Source organism: Ambystoma mexicanum, chromosome 11, assembly GCF_040938575.1.
Source record: "Ambystoma mexicanum isolate Mex_15411 chromosome 11, UKY_AmexF1_1, whole genome shotgun sequence".
Lineage (NCBI taxonomy): Eukaryota > Metazoa > Chordata > Amphibia > Caudata > Ambystomatidae > Ambystoma > Ambystoma mexicanum.
Genome location: NC_090934.1, coordinates 7719262 through 7740086, shown reverse-complemented (window position 1 = coordinate 7740086; position 20825 = coordinate 7719262). Strand labels below are relative to the sequence as shown.

At 49.1% G+C, this 20825-nt stretch overlaps 1 protein-coding gene across 1 annotated transcript in view; it reads left to right on the top strand.

The window, feature by feature from the left end:
- The window catches only part of LYPLA2 (lysophospholipase 2), a 350809-nt gene that overhangs the window by 149265 nt on the left and 180719 nt on the right, over window positions 1-20825 (top strand). Inside the window, exon 4 of the mRNA XM_069622386.1 lies at window positions 2339-2404. Within this exon, the coding sequence (XP_069478487.1) occupies window positions 2339-2404 (66 nt within the window). The remainder of the gene's footprint in view (window positions 1-2338; window positions 2405-20825) is intronic.

Here is a 20825-nt window from a genome sequence, read left to right as displayed (position 1 = left end):
GGGAATGGAGGGTGTCAGTAGAAGGCAGGTGAGAGTGGGGAACTAACAGCCCAAGGGCATTGAGGCGCTGTTGCAAGATGTCTCGTTACAGGAAAGAGTGCTTGGCTCAAAGTTACAGTGAGTATACACTTAAGAGTGAGGCGAAGATGGTTACATAGATGGTTAGTTAAGTATGTCACATGGTATCAGTATAGGTTACATAGCTTGGTGATAGCTAACAATATCAGCAAGGCAACAAGGCCCATTGGGCCCTGTTTAAACAAATCGCAATGTTTTTACAGATTTCCGGAAGGCTATGTGCACGTCTATGCTTCTGAGGTGAGGTGGTAGGGAGTTCGTGGGTTGCAGCAATAGCAGGGAAACTGGAACCTCCGGCACAAGCCCTCGGGGTCTTAGGGACAGTAATTAGATTGCGGTTCTGGTGGGTCTGTCTATGGTTGGTTTGGCTATTCTCTGTGATGGGTACTGGGGGGCAGTGTTGTGGATGCATTTGTGCGTGTGGGCTAGAGTTTTGAAAATTATGCGTTCTTTGATGGGAAGCAAATGGACTTGGCTCCTGGTTACTGAAATGTGATCTCTTTTTGGATATGCAAGTGGCAGCCCTGAGGACATTATTTTAAATGGTCAGGAGTTTACTGATATTTTTAGAGGCGGTGCCCGCTAGAAGGGTGTTGGTTGCAAAGACCTGAGAGAAGGAAGACTCATGAAGAGGGGTGATGGGTGGAGTTGGAGAGACAAGAGTTCTTGAGAGACCTAGGGAGAGGAATATCGGGCTTTGAAAGGAAGGTGATGGGGAGGGGCTTCAGTGTCTGAAAAGCACATCCCGTTGGCACCAACAGTGTAGGTCTCACCTAGTAAGACCCAGAAGAAGATTGGATAGAGAAGGCAGTGCCATAAGGCCAACACTGACAGCAAGATAGAACTGAGATGATAGACGTGAACAAGTACTAGGTATTAACCTGGGAAATGGGAACGCCTGGGTTAGTGAGTCATGCTTTTAGACGAGAATGCGAGTGACAGCCCTTGGAGCCCTACCAAGAATCTCTAATATAAACCTTTGCACCCTCCCTTGTCTCGGGTGGATAGCTCGGGGGCAACGTGCTTGCCTTGGAAGCAAGACAACACGGAGCACCATAGGTTTGGTCCCTGGTTCTGCGCTTAGAACCCTCTTGGTATGAAGCGCCTTATAAATAACCTATGATAGCATATAACCTATCCTTTGGGAATTGGTGTGCCTAAGGCCATCTGTGACATAGGTAACTGCTGCCTTGTTATGTAGCTTCCCTGGGCTTCTAAAGCAAGGTTCCAATTTTAATGGGGACCTTCAAGGGACAAGTGTTCCTGAACCACAAATGGCTGAATCAGTGGAAATCCTGTAAAATAGGGTTTGCCATGCGCAGCTCTCCAGGTGTTATGGACCATGACTCCCACAATGGTTCTCCATTGACTACGCTGGCTTAGGCTGATGGGAATTGTAGTCCAGACATCTGGGGAGATGAAGGTTGCAGACACCTGCAGGTCTAAAACATTATTAAAAGCTGATCTCAGCCATTGATTACACAGAATGAGCGGTGCAGGGTGATCTGCTTGGAGAAACTGGCCACGGCATGGATTTGGGGCACCCTCGCCTTGGAGTATTAGGGCAACCCTGGGACACGTACATTGAGTTGCATTGCCTTTGAGGCCTGGATGTGGGCTTACTGAGGGAAAAAGGCTTGGTGAACCATTTGAGGCAGGGGAGGAAACATTTTAGGTCACTCGCTGTGCGCCACAGTTTATAACTTTAATCCTAAAACCAGTCTATAGTGATTAATCTTGGCCTGCGTGCCCCTTTGTTTTCTTTTTTCTAATGTACTTGTTTCTATGAAGGATGCAATGTTGGAGAAGATGGTCCCTTACCTGTAACTTCAGTGCCCCATCATTGGTATCTTTCTTAGACATGGATGCTGCTCTCCCAACCTTCCTGTAAAATCATTGACTTCTAGGAAATCTAAAATGGACGCTGGAGGCGGGCTCTTGGGTAGTCCTTTGCAGTCCGTTGTCTGGCTGTGCTGCAGAAGTCAATCCTCAACTTGGGGCCTGAGAATAGTAAAGCTAAGCATTTCCAGCTGAAAGGTGCTGCTGCTGCTGGAGTAAGCAACCTGTCCATTCAGTTTCCTTAGTCCTGGAGTCCACAGCCCATCTGCCCCTTTGCAGTAAAGTACATTGTACTCTGAGATGTTTTAGATGTTCTCTGGCATGCTGTGCTTTGATCACAATCTTTGTTCTACGCATGTGTTCAGGGCTTGTCACATGGGCATTACCAGACGATGTTCTAAAAGGATCTTTTTCTTCTCAGGCATGGCTGGGCAGAAGCATTGTCTGCGATCCGGCTTCCCTACGTGAAGTACATATGTCCTCATGCGTAAGTATGTCGTGGACCCCAAAGTGCAGCCTCTGATCTGTGTACTGCTGCGCTCATGTGTGTTAATCATGCTAACTGAAGCACTAGGGTATGGCGCCAGCGAGGTCTTGTCCCGCCTAAAGAACACAGATGTCACTTGAAGGGCCTGGCATGCTTCCTGAACAAGGGCTAATTCATTTCTCGATCTATCTTGTTGCTACTTGGTTGTTGGAATGATTTCCATGAATCCCATTCGTAGGGTCTAGGATGGATCTGGATGCACATCCCTCTTCCCATCGGGCTGCACATCCCTCTTCCCATCGGGCTGCACATCCCTCTTCCCATCGGGCTGCACATCCCTCTTCCCATCGGGCTGCACATCCCTCTTCCCATCGGGTGCTGTTAGGGAGAATTCAGTGCTAATTGCTCTCTACCTTAGAGACACCCAGCTCTTTTGCTGGAATCTTGGACTTGCATTTTTTTTTCTTGGAGAGATACCCTTTTTTCCCACACTCATATTTTTAATGTGATTTTGAACACGGTTTCTTTTGGTTGTGGAGTCTCACAAACTCCATAGGCATCATCTTTTACATTGTGACACACAGCACCTTCAGTGCAGTGACACGGAGTCTTTCAGATTTCCCAAAGGTTTAAATACCTTCTCTTGGATAAACTACTGTTTCCCAGAGCAGTGAAGTGAAATTGACTTTACTTATATTTGTAACTTTCTAGAGCAAGCACACACTATCCTACAATAGGGTGCTTGAGGGGTTACCTAGTATCCCCTTTGTCCAGCTTCTCATGTAACATTTTTGTTTCCCTTTCCTCAATGAATGGCTGGTGGCAGTGGTTTACTTAACTACCGTGGCATGCATTTAGAGCGGGCTGCATTCGCAGCGACAGTAAAGCACCCATGGATGCCATTTTTGTCAAAAGGGTCTTCTTCCACTATTTCTTCTTGTAAAGGTCCTTCTTGAGATTTACTCTGCGCACCAAACCAGGTTTGGGCCCTTTGTTTGTTTTGTCTTCGGCGGGAATCGCGGGTGAAGCCCACCTGTGGCTCCAGGATGTCTGGCCGGGGCAGGAAGTGAGGGAGTTGCCCGAAACTCCCTGTGCTTTGTCCCCTAGGAGACAGGAATGCACTCTTACCCCGATTGGCTGGCTTGCTCTCCTGCAAGGACAGCCACCCTGCTGGGTGACTGACAGCTAGGATGGAATGAATGGTAGAACCTTTTATGCAGGTTGAGGCTTTTTGCCTTGGAAAGCAGTCGACCACAGGACGAAGGAATCCGAAGACGAATTTGAAGAGGATGGCTGCTGCAACTCCTGGACTGTTGGTTTGCCCCGGTGAAGCCCTGCTGCTGTGCTGAAACTCCAAATTTGTGTCGACAGAGAAGACCCTGCAAGGACTTCTACCCTTGAGTTGGTGGGACCAATCAGCTCAAAAGTAAGCCACCTGGACATCCTCTCGGAGCTGGTTGAAATTCCACTGTAGTTGCTGCTGGAAACTGAAACGCCAGGGAGAGGCACACCAGATTGTGTGCGTTGCTTTTAAGCTGGCCAAGAGCTCCAGGAAGATCCTCTGGACTCCCACGAAGCAGGACTGACCTAGCCTGAGCCACCTTGACAGAGTACTGGACCCCAGGTGCAAAGGAAAGCCCATCTCGACCGCCAGGAACAGCAATGTTGCTATTTGTGGTAGATTTGAGGAGCTGAAACACCGAAGTGCCACTTGTTTGAAGATTGCCGGTTGCAGTCGGTGTCCAGCCCATTTTAGTGGAGGAGTCCCCAGACATCCTCCCTCTTGTCCCCACGACTGAGGCTCAGGAACAGTGAGATCTGCAGAGCTGCACAGGAACTGAAGTCTTATGCTGCACTAGAGGTACTGTACAGTCTAAGAATGTACCTCTTGTTGTGTAACTGCACTTGTTCTCTGTTGGTGAGACCTGTTGTGGTTACTCTGTAGAGTTGCTGATGGCTTCTTTACTTCACAAGCCTAAAATGTGTGGCCCTGCTTTGAATTCTTCTTTCTATGGCTACTTTTAAAACATTGTGCAAGACGGAGAAGTGCTTGTTTCACCTAGACTTTTGTACAAATTGACTTTGGCTTAGCCTGGCTCCCTGAATGACTCTTAGTCCCTCTGTGAATGTGTTTGGTCTTCCTTGCAGGAAAGGGTTAACTAACTTTGCATTGGGGCGGGTTACAAAAGTACTTGCCTGCTTTGAGAAATATTTGTGAGATCTCTTGTTGTCATTACCTTTCTGATGCTTGTTAATCTTCTTAGAATCACATGCTGCGCATATGGTCTGGCATCCAGTGGTAACCGCATAGTATTGCATCTTGTCTTTCGAGGATCAAAAGGGGATGTCGGCATAGGCGTGTCTGTAAAACTATCCCTACTGTCACGTGTAGTGTACCCAAAATCCCTCGCGCGCCGAGGTCCCTCAGATTGTTTTTTTCTGCCCAGATTACTGGACACCCTAATGCAGAGCTCTTGCATAGAGATAGCGTTATTGTCATTATTATCGACTTTGTCGTTATTCCCGTTTAGTCACTTCGACAGTTGAATCCTGCGAAAAACAACGCCGAAGACTGCTGCAGACTTTCGACGCCTGTTGATTCTGGCTGCGCTACCGTCCATGTGGCCGGGCCTTTTGGCCGGCCTACACAGTAGGGAGAGTGGGATCGGGGTGGACATATTCTTTGCAAGTATGCCTTTACTCTTTCACCCTATCTGCTCCCTGGATTTTGTCATTGCTGTAACTGTCTTTCACTATGGAAAAGACGCCATTTAGATTTTGTCCCTCGGGCAGAGCTAAATATCAGTGGAAAGACTAGCGCGCTCGGTGCAACAACTCTCTTCCCCTCGACCACAACGAAGCGAGTTGCGTGGCCAGTAGACTCCTGCGCCCTAAAACACCTAAGGAGCGCCTCTTGAAGCGGTGGGCGGCCTACAGCATGTCGCAGGCCGAATGTTCTTCCCCCTGCTGTTGCAACCGCCGAGAGTGATGGGGGGGGCTGGGGGGAATACCGATGACCAGGCCTCCATATAGGAAGCCATTTGACCTAACGGCAGACTACGCTCGGTCCGCGATGTCCATCCCCACCAGGCCTGACGTGAGTCACGCTATGGGGAAAACAGCCAGCGACAGGGGCGCACATGATCATAACACCAAACACGCAACTCAGGATTCTTTTTTGGTGGCACTGTCTAAGTGTACCAAAGCGCCAACAGAACTATCAAAATCTTTGACAGGATCCTATGATCGGCAGCCTTCGACCGCAACTGCAGTCGCGGTCTGCGACTGGGTCATCCAAAGTAAAGGGCGCTAACGCTAAAAGAAATGCGGACGCCGATGTGCACAAGGAGGACGCGCGGATGCCGCTTAAGGCCCGGTTGGCGCCGAAATCCATTGCTCAGCCTCCGGTTCACCCGGTGGCATCAAAATCCAATGATCAGCCTCCGGTTCACCCGGTGGCGTCAATCTACCACTCAGCCTACGGTTCAGCCGGTAGACCGCCAAGATTCTCGGACCATTGGCGAGCATTGCAAAGATTACTTGCGCAGTTAGTCTGACGGAACAGTCGAAGGAGGCGGCAAAGCACAAAGAACAGCCTAGGGATGTGCCCAAAGCCACACCACAGCACCCAAAACCCTGCAAGTACTACGTTGAGAGTCCTGTGCCTTTGTCAGGCACATTAGAAGACAAATGTCACAGGGAAGATGAGCCCTTTCCTCCCCTTGACCCCTCTGGTTCATCCTCATGGACCAGGGAGAAATTTGAGGGATGTATGGACAGATAAAAAAAAAAGTCTTATTTTGAGACCCTTGATCCCAAGAGGCCTCAAAGACTTTCCTTCTACGCCTGTATCCAAGTTTCAAAGGACCTCGGAGGATCCATATGAGGAGTATACCTGTGTCCTCACAGATGGGGATGTTATGGACACTTATGATCAGGATGCGGATGGCACCTTTCTGGAAAACTACAATGTGGATGATCAGACAGGACTTATGGACAATTGGGAAGACAGCCGTCGGGTTGATGCTCAACCCTGGACGTCACCTACTCCCACCCAGGACACTGATGTCTTGTGCATAGATTCACCCCCTCCACTCCGGCTCGTCGAGCCTCCCGAGTGGATGACCAGATGGCGTTCAACGCCATCTTGAAGAAGGCGGCTGATCATTTTCAGATCGCCACTCAAGAGGCTTTACCAGATTCTGGTTTTGTGGAGGATATACTCGAAGAAAAACCTCTGGACATCCAGGCCATCCCTTTGTTGAACTCAGTCAAGAGGAGATTGGCACTTTCCTTGTTGATGCCAGCCCATACCAGGGTGGAGAACCCTAGGGTGGAGAAGCTGTTTCGGCCGTCTCCGTCCGACCCTGCTCACATCAAGGGTCATGCTACTCCGATTCTTTAGTGGTTACCACTACTAGAAAACGGGCTGGTGTTCCCCTGTCTGCAGGAAAGGCACCACCCAATAAGGAGTCCAAGAGACTTTATGCACTGGGAAAAAGGGTAACGGCTGCTACGTTTTCCACCCGTATAGCTAATAACACCACGCTATTGGCCAGCTATGCAGACGTCCAGTGGAAACTTTGCAAGAAATGCCAGAACCTACACGGACCAAGTTGCTCGCCATCATTTCCGAAGGCAAGCAGGTGAACCAGGATGTGCTCAAAAACACTCTGGACGCTGCAGAGACAGCGGGGAGAACTCTGGCACAAGGTACCTTGCTCAAGAGAACTGCATGGCTGAGGAACTCTGGTTTCAAGCCCGAGACCCAAGCAGCACTGATCAACAAACCCGTTGAGGAGACCAAACTGTTTGGCAAGCAGTGGACGATGCTCTTGAAACCGCCAAGAAAGAACATGAGACGCTCAAGTCCCTTAGTTTATTTATATAGCGCCTATTCACAATGTGTTTCAAAGCGCTTCTAGGCAAGGGAGGGAATAAGGGAAAATACAATGACATTTTTACAGGCCATGAACAGTAAGGATGTGAAATTAACTATTGTACTCGGCCTGACGACATTTCAGATAGTGCAAGAGCTAAGACATAGATAAGGAAGGGAGGGGGGCGAGTGGGAAGGAAATGGAAACAGACAGGTGACTACCGTACTAGACCTAACCACATTTCTGGTCGAGCTGGTGAAAAAGAGAAGGGGAGGAACAAAACGAGCAACTATCGTACCAGGCCTGACAACGTTTCAGATAGTGCTGGAGGGGGTGGGGGGGACAGTAAGGGGCTGGGGGAGCGACAGACGAGGTTGCTATCGTACTAAGTCCAGAGACAATTCTGATCTAGTAAGCGCATAAAAGAAAGGGAGGGGAGGAGATAGGAAAAGGGAGAGGGGAGGAAAGAACAGAGTAAGCAGTCAAAAAGAGTGCACAGCAAATACAACTGCAGAAGTCAGTAGTAATGCATAATGTTGCAAGCCAGGATACAAGATGAAGATGGGAACAGCATGATTCAGGGTCACCATGAGTACAAGATGAAAAGGAAGTCCAGCATGAGAGTTGAGAAAGGGTAACGCACCGTGAATCCATGAAGTCCATAAAAGTAAAATCCAGCATTGGCCACAAGACTGTGATGGTGAAACCAGAATGTAGCAGGACAGACTCCTGTGTGCGGGAAGGGGTGGGGGGCACAAGGGAACAACACGGGGGGACCAGAGAGGGGGGTGTCCTGAGGGGACAGAGGGTGTAACGCATGTTGGTGCATGCTTACCTGCTGTCTGAGCAGGGTGTCGGGCCTTGGGTCCTCCTAGTCCGAACAGTTCCAAACAGGAATTGTGCTTTTCTGACTGCCCTTCGCTTTGGACGCCCAGGCGAGAGACGCCCTTGACCTAAGAGTTCAGAGCAGTAAGGAAGAGGCAGGGCTTAGAAGGTGGTCGGGGCTTAGGCCAGGTGACCTAGATCCACTTACACCTGCTCCCCAGCTCGCCTTCAACAAATTACCCAGAACCCCTCTCCTCAGAAAGGAAGCGGCTCCCTCCAGGTCCTTTCGTGGGCAATCTCGTTTTCCCCAGAATCGGTATAATGCAGGAAACTGGAATTCGGGAATAGGGTCTAATACCGCCACCACTTATCCACCTAGAGGACAGTGGCGTGGGAAAGGTAGAGGATGAGGTTCCAACCCCAGTGGCGCTCCGGCCTCTGGTTCGGAATGACCTGCGGATCCAGGTCCCCTCGTATGCCACCCTGGTCGGGGGGGGGGGGGCTTATAACATCTTTCCTTACTGCATGGGAGGGGATTACTTCAGACCAGTGGGTACGCAAGACGGTCGCCCACATGTACTGTGTAGAATTTGCCCGACCCGCCCAATTCAGACCATCAAGACGCCTGATGTCAGACCACCTGCAAATCCTACTGCAAGAGGTGCAGTCCCTTCTAGGAAAGGACGCCATTGAAGTCGTCCCTAGTCTACAGGGCATTTATTAGGTGTACTTCCTTGTAATAAAAAGGATCTCACCATGCGCCCTGTGCTAGACTTGCCCCCAGCAAACAAGTTTGTCAAACCTCAAAAGGTTTGTATGGTCACCTTACAGGAAGTAATCCCGCTGTTGAAACGGAAGGATTACATGGCAACACTGGACATGAAGGATGCATACTTTCATATTTCAATGTTGTAAGCGCACAGAAAAACCTAAGGTTCATAATAGAGGACAAGCACTATCGGTTCAAAGTACTCCCCTCAGCACCAAGGGTGTTTACAAAGATACTGGCAGTAGCGGCTGCACACCTGCGCAGACTATCCGGCCCGGTTTACCCTTACCTGGACGACTTGTTCATTACAGGGGAGTCCTACGAAACATGCCTATTAAACACTCAGAAGACAATAGACCTCTTATTCAGTCTGGGATTCTCTATCAACTGGAAGAAATCCAGCTTAGACCCCAGTCAAGTCAAACAGTTTCCAGGGGCTCTTCATTCGGACAAAGGAGGGCCTCGTCTTCCCCTCCACCGAGAGGGTTCAAAACCTGCTGTTTCAGATCCCTCAGTATGTAGCCATTCGGGAAGTGACGGTATGCAAGGCCACGCGACTGTTAGGAATGGGCGTCCTGCATCTACTTGGTTCCTTCCTCACGCGCATCTGCGTCCCATGCAAGAATGGCTCAACGGCCAGTGGTGTCAGGCCGGCGGACAATGGGAATATCTGGTAGTTGTCTCGCCAGCCCTCGTTCTCGCTCTGCAGTGGTGGTTGAGGGACAACCTCTTGAAGTGCAAAACCTTCACCATCCCCCACAGTAGAAGCCACTCTCACGGGGTAGAGGACTCCCCTGCTTCAGCAGACGGTGCACGGCGTGTGGTGCTCACAAGTAGAGTCCAACCACATAAATCTGTTGGAGTTATTAGCGGTATTCAAAACACTGCAAGCCTTTCAGACAGTTACAGGAAAGACAGCCCTGATCTTGACAGACAGCACCACAGCCATGTACTACCTAAAAAAACAAGGGGCACACACTCTCCAGGGCTATGCAAGCTGTCCCAAAACATTTGGATATGGGCTCTCAAACACAGGATGTTCCTGTTGTCACAACACGTTCCTGGGGAACTCAATCTTCTGGCAGACATGCTCAGCAGAGATTTCCCGTAGAGTATGAAAGGCGACTACACAGACATCGTAACATTTTCACAGAATGGGGCTTCCTAGAGATCAACTTGTTAGCAACTCTGGAGAATGCTCAATGTCAAGATTATGCCTCCAAGTACCCACAGAACCGCTCCAAGGGGACCGGGCTCTGGATAGCATGGGCAGGGAAATTTGTTTACGCCCCCCCCCCCCCCCCCCCCCCCGTCCCTCCCCCCTCTCGACTCCTTTACTCAACAAGATTGTGCACAAGATACACCAGGAACCAGCCACTATGATATTGGTGGCCCCCATGTGGGCCCGCCAACCCTGGTTCTCATCTGATGGAGATGTCCCTCTCCCCTCCTATGAAACTGCCCTGCCCGTACAACATGTTATCTCAGAACGGGGGGAAAAAACTGCACCCATGCCCGCAAACTCTGAACTCAACGGCCTCGCTCCTAAGGTCATAGAGGTCGACATCAACTCCCTCAGCTGTATGGACATACTCAGGGAAGCGAGAAAACACAACACCCGGTACTGCAATTCCAGTAAATGGAAACACTATCTGTTGTAATGCCAAGGGGGCGTCAATCCCATTGACTGCTCTTACTCACATTGTATTGTACCTGACCCACTTACTGGATTCAGGCCTGGTTTTTAATTCCCTAAAGGTTAACTTAGCTGCTCTATCAGCCTACACTACGTCACAGCAACATGTGTTGTGGTGGAAAATACAAGTTATCAAGGCTTTCATGGAAGGGGTTAAAAGGATTCATCCCCCCCCCATTTCAAACCCAGCTCCTGGATGGGGCTTGAATGAGGTTCGGACTAAACTCATGGAGTCCCCCTTTTGAGCCTATGCACAAGGCAAGTCTAAAATACCTTACTTATAAGACAGCCTTCCTAGTGGCTATCACCTCTATAAGAAGGGTTAGTGAACTACAGGCCCTTTCAATACTAGACCCTTTCATTACTGTTCAGAGATAAGGTATTTCTGCGCACTCACCCTCGATTTGCGCCTACATTTATTTCCACGTTCTATGTGAACCTGTCAATAGAACTGCACACTCTCTTCCAGAACCCCTCTAACATGGCCGAAAGAAGCCCACACACGTTAGATGTGCGCAGGGCAGTCATTTTTTACCTGGAAAGAACAAGATCGGTGAGGAAAACGAGCCAATTTTTCGTTTCCGTGGCAGCTGGCAGAGAAGGGGACTCTGTCTCTAAGTCGGCTATCTCAAGGTGGATAGTCCAATGCATCACACCTTGTTAGACTCTTGCTTAGAGAGAACTGCCCTTCAAGCCTAGCGCACATTCTACTCGAGGCACTGGGGCTTCAATAGCATTCATTGCAAATGTTGCCCTAGAGTCAATTTGCAAAGCGGCAACCTGGAGTTCTGTACACACCTTTACAAAACAATATTGCCTAGACACTCATTCTAGATCTGATTCTCAGGTGGGACAAGCAGTACTAAGACATATTTTTTCTACTGTTCCTTCTCACAACCCACCTCCAACTCCGGGTACTGCTCGCTAGTCTATGCACAGCATGTGATTCTAAGCAGATTAACACGCATCAGAAGACATGCATTACTTACCGTAATAGCATTTCTGATGATTGTATCTGCTTAGATTCATATGCGCCCACCCTTCCTCCCTGCTCGGATGGAAGGAACATAGACGTCTTACTAATACTTTTATGTACTCACTCACGATAGGCCTTGGGCTGCCTCATGGCAGAAAAAATACAATGGGAGGGACCTCGGTGCGTGAAGGATTTTGGGTACACGTCACGGTAGGGATAGTGTTAGACACGCTATGCTGACGTCCCCTTTCGATCCTCTAAAGACAAGATGCAATACTCCGTGGTTACCATATGCACAGCATGTGAATCTAAGCAGATACAATCAGAAATGCTATTACGGTGAGTAATGCATGTCTTCTCTTTAACAAACTCTTAAATCTGATTCTAAATGCAACAGTGATATATTTATGTCCCCAGCACCCTAACTATTGAAGTCACTTGAGGTGTCTGTGTGACATCCCAAAAGGGTACTTACCGATTTAGAAATATTAGTGTATTTGAGTGTTACTGTTATATTGCCCCCTTCGGAAGAAGGCTTACTCTGACTGACTGTTAAATAAATCAATAATTGTTTAATCAAGAAACCTTGTGTGTAAGTGTTTATTTGAATACTTGTAACTGTGAATTTGTGTAACTCCCCTAAAGCTCACATTGACCCCTCTTGAGATGAGCCTGGTTGCTCAACACGCTACCAACCTGCGTAGTACAAGCTTATACCAATGGTTGGGTTCCTATTGCCAGGAGTTCAGGGTTGTTGTAGTTGTGCACTCTATCCTGGAGTGATCACTTTCTCCTATCCTCCCACCTCACCTTCCCTACCCCACAGGCAAAGCCACCCTCATCACTGCCACCCTCCTTCTCGGTCATCCGACCCATGAAGCGCGTGACAGTTGAGGCTTTCGCTGCCACCTTCTCGCCCCTCGCTTCCCCTTCGGCTGACTCCCACCCTGACACAGCCCTCTCCACTCTGCTATATCTGATACTCTTGATATCCTTGCCCCTGTCATGAGAATCCGCCTGAAGCCCAAAGCCAAATGTAACTCCTGGTATGACTCGGATCGCGTCACCCTTAAACGCAAGTGCAGGGTGGCAGAGAGGAAATGGCGTGCTTCATGTGCATCCTCTGACAAACTGGCCTGCCGACTGCTCCAAAGGCAATACCAGCTCTCCGTTCTCACCAAGAAGAGAGCCTGCATCCAAGCCTGCATCTAACAATTTGGCCGAACTCTTTAAAATCTGCAAGGAGCTGGCCAACCCTGCTGCAGTCTCTACCGCTCCTGTCCCCTCCCAGGCTCTCTGCACAGCACTGGCCTCTCACTTCATTTCAAAAACTCAGGACATCCTGTCCTCACTCTCCTCCCATCACCTCCCCCCCTCTATTCCCTGCTCTTCCTCTGGCCCTTCTGCAGCCACCCCTCCTGCCTCCTTCTCTGCCTTTCCCCTTTTCTCTGCTGACGAGGTTTCCAGACAAGTCCGATCTATGAAAGTCTCGTCAAAACAGGTCCACCCATACTCCTAAAAAAATATCAAGTACCACATCGACTCCTTGGCTCCTGCCCTGGCTGACCTCTGCAATCACTCCTTCGCCTCTGGAGTCTTCACATCCCCCTTAAGCACTCCCTTGTGCACCCCCTTCTTAAGAAACCCTCTTCCGAGCCCTCCTGCCCGGCTAACTATCGCTCAATCTCTATCACTCCCTTCCTGGGCAAGCACCTGGAGAAGCTGGCCATCTCCATGCTGAATCTGTTGGTAGTCTTCACGACCATCAGTCTGGCTTCAGAGCTGCCAGAAGCACGGAAACTGCTCTCCTGAACATCCGTGAGGACCTGCTCTCTAATATTCCATGTGTTCTCATTTTGCTTGATCTCTCTTCTGCCTTTGATACTGTCAACCACACCATCCTGCTCAACCGTCTCCGTGATAACCTGGGAATCACTGGTCAGGCTCTGGCGTGGCTGACCTCTTTCCTCTCCAATCGACCCTCCCAGGTCCAACTGGGGTCCTTCCTCTCTGACATCTTTTTCTCTACCTGCGGTGTCCCCCAGGGATCTAACCTCTCCCTGGCTGTTCAACCAGTACCTTGCACTACTTGCCCACCGCATTGCCGCTCTCTGCACCACCTTTCAGTGCTACACGGATGATACTCCGCTCGTTTTCAGGCTACCCTCGGCCTCCTCTTCTCCTTCCCTCACCTCTGACTGTCTTTCTGCTATCCAGGAATGGTGTGCCGCCAATGACCTCTGCCTTAATGCCAGTAAGACTGAGATTCTACTCATCGGCACACCCACTCCCTCCTTCCTTGCAGCTCTCTGGCCGGCCTCTCTTGGCCCTCTTCCTGCTCCTACCTGCAAGGCAAAAAACCTCAGGGTCACTCCACACCCTCTCTCTCCCCTCACATATCCGACGTCTAAGAAGTCACCCTACCAGCTACACCTCCTCAGAGGTATCCTTCCTTTCCTCTCCTTCCCCCAGAAGCTCACTGTCTCTAGAGCCCTGGTTCTCTCGAAGCTGGACTACTGTAACAGCCTCTATCTAAATCTGCCTTCCTCTACTGTCCGCCCTTTGCAACTCATCCAGAACAGGACTGCAAGACTTGTCCTTGGCCTCAAGCCCAGGGACCGTATCTCTGCAGGACTGAAATCGCTACACTGGCTCCCAGTGGCTGCGAGGATTAAGTTCAAAACCCTCTGAATTGTCCACAAGGCCTTCTGGGGCCTTGGGGCAAAATACCTTCAACTCTCTCTTCCTAAATATCTTCCTTCTTGAGCTCTTCGCTCATACGCTTCCAACTGCCTCCGTATCAGCTGCTTCTCCAAGCAACGAGTTGGGGGTAGATCTCTCTCCGCAGCAGGGGCCTCCCTCTGGAACAGCCTTCCTGCCACCCTGAAACTTGAAGAGAACCATCTCCGGTTCCGTAAGCACCTCAAAACCTTCCTCTTTGCCTCCGCTTTCTCTCCCCCTGCTAAAATTACTGAAACTGCACTGAATCTGCAATTGGGCCTCTCACCGAACTCGGTCCTTGGCCCAGCCACTCTCCCCTGCCCTGCCTCCATGGCAACCCCTGCACTGTGGGACTCTCTGTATCCCTACAGCCCCCCTCCCCAGCACTTGTCTGTACTTAGCTTGCACTTGCCACCAGCTGGCCCTTATTTATCTTGTTATTTTACTAACCCTGTACTGCACTTCCCCTCTCCCTTTCCCCCTTGCACTTTTCCCCCTCCCCTCTACCTTTGCACTTGCGCGATCTGAATGACACCTGACCTAGTAGGATCGTTGTCTGTCTCCCCTTGTCCCCCCACCCTGCCTCGTCGCGCCTTCAAACACTTGTGTATAGGCGCGTTATAAATGCCATATATATCATATCAAAGGGTACTGCATACAATCTTGCCTAACAGTTGGATCTATTAAGAATCCAGCCACTGTTATCGGAGTCCAAACGCTCTAATAAAAGTTTGATGGGCTCGGTCTTACCACAGCCCCCCCCACTTTTTCCTAAATCTAGGTCTACTATCCTTAGACAAAAGGAAGCTTGCCAAGGTCCTTGTTTTCTTCCACCCTCTGTCTTCGTTCAGCCAAAGTTAAGTAATTAATTTCATCTACATGGCTCAAGGTAGGCTGTTTGAACTTGGTAGTAGAGCATGAGGCAATCAATGGACAGTTCTTCCGCCCTTCCAAAGTACGGGGCTCCAACTGAGACACTTTCCTTACGTCTCTTCGGATGATTCAGCTGAATAAGTTGAGTAGTCTACAGAGGGGCTTGACTGGGAGTCTGCACACTCCGAAGTACTGTCCAATACTTCCGCTTGTGAAATCAGTCCTCTCATTGGTTTTAATGTTCAATAGAGATATCAAAGCAGCTCCGGAGGTGACGGCCTACTCACATCTGGAGGTATGAGAGTCCACCGGAGGCTGCGACTCATTCAAATTACGAACAAATGCAGAAGAGGCTTTGTTTTTTGCTTTTTTTTTTTGATTTTTTTTCAATTTCTTCAACTGATTTAATAGAGGAATTTTTTTGATTCATTTCTGCTTTATCCCAAAAATTTAAAAATTCAAATTCTAGGTCTCCAAAGATCCATTTGGTAACTCGGGGGTGGGGGGGGGGTGTCCTTCTAAGAGGCTAGAGCAATTGGCCACGGAGAGGCCTCAACGTCGGTTTCCGTTATGTTGTTCTCCTTGGAAGCAATGAGGGTCGGACCTCTTCCCAGACCCAGCTCCCTCATTGATTCCTTCCGGGTGCGAACGGACTGGCCATTCAAAGACTGCATTTTAACAACTTGGATACAGTTTTCAGTGTTATGGGACTTTTTTCTAACAGTTGCCCAGACTTTAGATTGTCAGAGCTCGTTGATTATTTCTGGGACGATCTAGCCCGATCACAAAAGAGGAATACGAAGAAATCTATCTTGAGTAATCAATAAGGTTTTAATCCATCTTTGAGAGTCCAGAATGGATTTCATCCATTATCTCATCCGTTTGATTCCCCACTGGCCATATCACAAAGCCTATTTTGCCACTTGTTAGTTTGTTCCGCCTCGTAGTCAAGTCTAGCTTGGAATTTTGTTGAGAATGCCACTAAATAGAGTAGCTTGGTGTGGACCATTGCCAACAAAGTGGCTTGGTCCTTAAAATCTTCATTAATAGCTTAAAAGGAGCAAGAGAAATTCACATGATCGTCGACTGGATTTGTTGCATCGGGTTGTTCACTGAGCTAGGCCTGCGATGCTGGTTAAGTGGTAAATATACTGAATCGTTGAGCGATTAACCTGATTCCACTAAAGAGTTTTGTAGGATGGAAGAGACCAAAGGAGAGCATCCAATGCTCGTCGTAGCCGGCGGGTATGTTTCAACTGCAGAAGTTACCAATTTCTGCCCCACCTCTCGCCATACCCAAAGTTAATTCTCCCACGCTTTCATCAGAATGTTTCAAAGGCACTGTATTCACCCCTTCCACCACCATATCGGGTTTCAGCATTGCCCCCATTATTATCCGGGACCTCCAATGCAGCTGACCCCAATGATAACGTTGCAGTCCCATCCAGTAAATGCATTAAATGAAAATTTCCTCGAGCCATGGGAGACGCAAGATCTTTCAGCAACGCATTCATGGGCACCGGGTTGTTGTAAAGGTTCCAGTTGGCCTTGTTCGTCAAAGAACCTTGAATAAGGGTGATGTCTTGAGACAGACGAAGCGCCAAAGTTGACAGTGCTATTGGGGAAGGATGAACATTCTCCCGAGTTTCAGCTAGGTTTTTAAGCTGAGCAGGGGGGAGAGCCGAGATAGAACTGGGAGCGTGATTTGCCTCCAACTGTGGTGAAGACATTACTCCAGCCACAGGTAAGGCTTTAGTAGTGCCAACATCAGGGCCACCCCCTCTCCCAGGCCATTTAGACTACTCTCAGCCCCCTTCTTATCGATCTCTGGTCCCTATGCTTTCAGTTTCAACATCGATACATTTGCATCCAAAGTGGGGCCGCTCAGGGCAACCCACTCAAAGCTCCCCACTTGGCCAACACTCCTTAGATACAGAATCCCACTGGGGCGTACTGAGAGAAAGATGAATTTTCCTCTCCGCCCCCAGCATCTCGATGACCGTAACGTCAAGCCTGGGTGTTGACGGTTGGACAATTGGGACCAGGGGATAGGCTGCAGTGGAGGATCCGAAAAGAAGGGTGTTGCAATGGGCCACCGGTGACCAGGTGTTTACAACCACTACCTTTGTCAAGAGAGCAGGGGCAAGAGAGGTCAGGGCAGTCTCAGTCGGATTAGGGACCTGCAGATGAAAGGGCTCACCTTGTGCATGAGTCTGTAACCACGTTCTCCCTCAAGGCAAATCAAGGTCCGGTTCCATCAAATCCAAGTTCCGCCAGACAATAATGGCTGATTGCCACTCCGGCTGGCCGCTCCCTGCCGGGAACTGCTGCAAACTGCTTTACTCAGTTGTGCTCTGCAATGCAGGGCATTTTAACCCTTTAGTGAAGGTCTGCAACATGCTGGAAACTCCAAAGCAGGTCCTGCTGCGAACTGCTTTACTCTGTTTTACTCCACCATTTATACAATAAATAGTATTTTTGTGTTTCTTTGGACCATATTTGTCACAATTTCTTTGTTCTGATTCTACAGCCCTCTCTCCCTCCTAAGTTAAGCCTGGCTGTTCTGTCTACGCTACCATATACTCAGGTGGTACAGCCTTATGCTAAGAGTGGAGTCTTGTACTGTCTCAGTTGAATGGTTTTACTAAGCCATTAGTTGGACTTCAGATGATTGCAGTTCTGGCTTGTTGGCACCTTTTTCAGGCTCGGTGGAGAGACTGTTGTTGTAGTGGTCAACTATTCATTTCTTGGTGCTCGCCTCTGGGGACTGGACCTTTGGGAGCCAATTTGAGTAGGTGCAGGTCTAGGGGATACCCTCAAAGTTGCAGGTGAAACCGTGCCTCCTGCGACGATGCACAACGATGCAGCACAGGACCCCGGGTATTGGAAGATTTCAGGTCATGGAGGTTGTAGCTCTTCCAGGGACGGTGCAAATTGTAGTTCGTCTTGGGACTGGTTAGGCACACCAGTACATGGAAGGTAGTAGTCTTTGGATCTTCCCTATCGCGGAGGAGGTGGAGGTTGGCACGGCTACTCACCATGCTCTGGCAGGCGTTTGAGTTGTTAGTGCTGTCTTGCTTCCTGCTTCTTCAGCACCTTCTGTTCCACCGGTTGACTCAGTTTCAGCTCAAGTTCCTTGGAATGTATCCAGGAACACTGGCTGAGTCCGTCATGTCCCATGCACCATTCAAACGTGAGGGGTTTGGGCTTGTCAGCCTCCCAGTCTGAACTGGTTTCAGTCAGGCACACTGCAGGACAGTAAGTTGGGGAGTTTGTCACCTCCCCCACTTGCTGTCCTGCCAGGCATTCTGCAAAGCTTTGCAGGCTTTCAGTCGGAAGCCCGCTGAAGACAAAGGGACAAGAGGACTCTTCCCCGCCCGACAAGGTAGAAGGCATATGAAAGTACTGGACATCTTGTTCAGGGCTAAAAACAATAAGACCACCAATTTGGTAAATGGTGTCCCCTGACGCAGCCGAAAACAGCCTGCAACAAAACAAGAACGTAATGCACGAAGTATAACACCACCAGTCTGAACAGAGGAACGTGTCACTGACTCGAGAAAGGGATACATTGTCTCCCCCTCAGCGCTCCACTTAAGGTGGGGTGTGCTGATTTCCAAAAATAAAACGCATAAGGGATAAAAAGTATCCCCTCGTCCTGCTAACTTGAGCCGCTAGTCGGGGAATCATAGAATCAATGAGGGGTAAGCTCTAGGAGCTCCCAGCAACATTGCACAGAAATTGTAGATGCCAAAAAAGTGGTCAAAAAGGCTCCATGCCTCAGAGTAAAAGAGAGGGTGAGTGGGGGTGGTTCCCACGCTCACGATGGAATTGGCAAATAAATCCAGGTTTCCAGCTAAACGGTGCTGGGCAAGTCGTAGTGAAGATTTCACGCAAGAAAAATGGTACCCACTAATTTTACCAAAAAAAGGGTGCTAAGTTTCACCGGAAGCCAAAATACAGAAAATGTTAAATATATATGTATGGTAGTGGGGTAAGGGGTTAAAATGGGTGGGGATGGGGTGGGGTTAACAGGTAGAAAAACAAGAGGGTTTGGTGGTGTTGGGGAGAATTTTCATTTCTGTACTAATTTCCTCCCACCTTAGAGACCCCCAGCTCTTTTGCTGGACTTCAGACTTTTTAATTTTAACTCCCGAGTGAGTGGACCTTTTTCTCACTCTCGTGTTTTTCCCTGATTAGGATTTTGGTTTGACTGTTTTTGGAGTCTGACAAACTCCAGAGGCATCTGCTTGTTGTATAGTGACACACAGCACCCTCAGTGCAGCGTCACTGAGAGGTTCTTTGGATCTCTTAAGGTTTCAATAACTTTTCTTGTGTGAACTACTGTTCCCAAGAATTGTAAGGTGAATTGATCTTACTTACCTTTTTACTTTGTAGGTCCACCACACACCATTTTATGTGGGGTGCTGGGGGGGGTTAACTAGTAGCCCCTTATCCTACTTTCTCGTGTAACCTTTTTTGTTAACCTCACTATTTTAAATGGCTGGAAGTGGTTTACTTTTTAATACCATTGTGTTTTTTATTTTTTTTACCTCAGGCTGAACCCTCAGCTGCAGTACAGCACCCATGGGTGTCCATTTTGTCAAAATGGCCCCGGTCTTCTTTTTTTCACCATTTTCTGTTTGTGAGGTTTTTCTTGGGTTTTACTCCGTGCGTTGAGACAGGTTTGAGCCCTTTCTTTGTTTGTCTTTGGCAGGCTTCAACCCTGAAGCCTGCCCTTGACTCCAGTGTGTCTGGAAGGACAGGAAGTGAGGGTGAGCTTAAAAAGCGAGGTTCTTGGGACTACAGGCAGAGGCGACCACCTGAAAGAAACATCCAAAGAAGAAATCTTGAGAAGCCTGCTGCAACCTCCTTGTCCTTCAATTGCCAGGTGAAGCCCTGATGCTGTGCTGACCTCCTTTTTCGCATCAACAGAAGCTCTAGGAGGAATGACTACTCCGCTTGGGCTGGTTTGACCAACTAGCCCTGTGAAAGTACACTTTGGCACAATCCCCGACTCGTGCCTCTGCCTCTCCAGTCTTGCAGAAGCCCAATGCCAGGGGTCGAGAGTCCATAACCGAGTGCAACGTTGTCCCGGAACAAATTCAGACAAAAGCTCCAGGAGCCTCCTCCAACATCCAGGACCGAGGGAGCAGGGAATGTCCAAACGAAGATATTCGTTCTGCATCAGTGCTCTTAGCAAGGCACTGAGACAGCGAAGAGCTGCTGAATCGAAGAGACCCTGTTGCTGTCAAAATCCTTCCAGAGTACTGCCGCAGGAGCCCTCCAGGCGTCCTCTTGTCTCCACGACTGAGGCTCAATGTGATGCTGGAAATGCATTGGAGGAACAGAGTTTTTTTTTCATGATTGTTCTGTATTGTTTTCTGCCCAGGAATCTGTGGTACTCCTGGCAGTGCAGCTCTTCCTCTTTTTAGTCATGGTGAACAGACCCTTGGGATAACCTTATGGCACCCATGGGTGGTGGTACAACCCTGTACCCCTAGTGTTTTTGGGCACCTGTGTGTGTGGCCCACAGTAGGGTATGGGCTTGTGGCATCTCCATGCTGAATTTGGCAGGTGCTCCATGTATCCTCCATTTTGAGATACCCAGGCACTGCCATTGGAATCAATTGATTCCTGATAGGTGACAAGATGGCTCCTGTGGCCTCTTGCTTTCTACT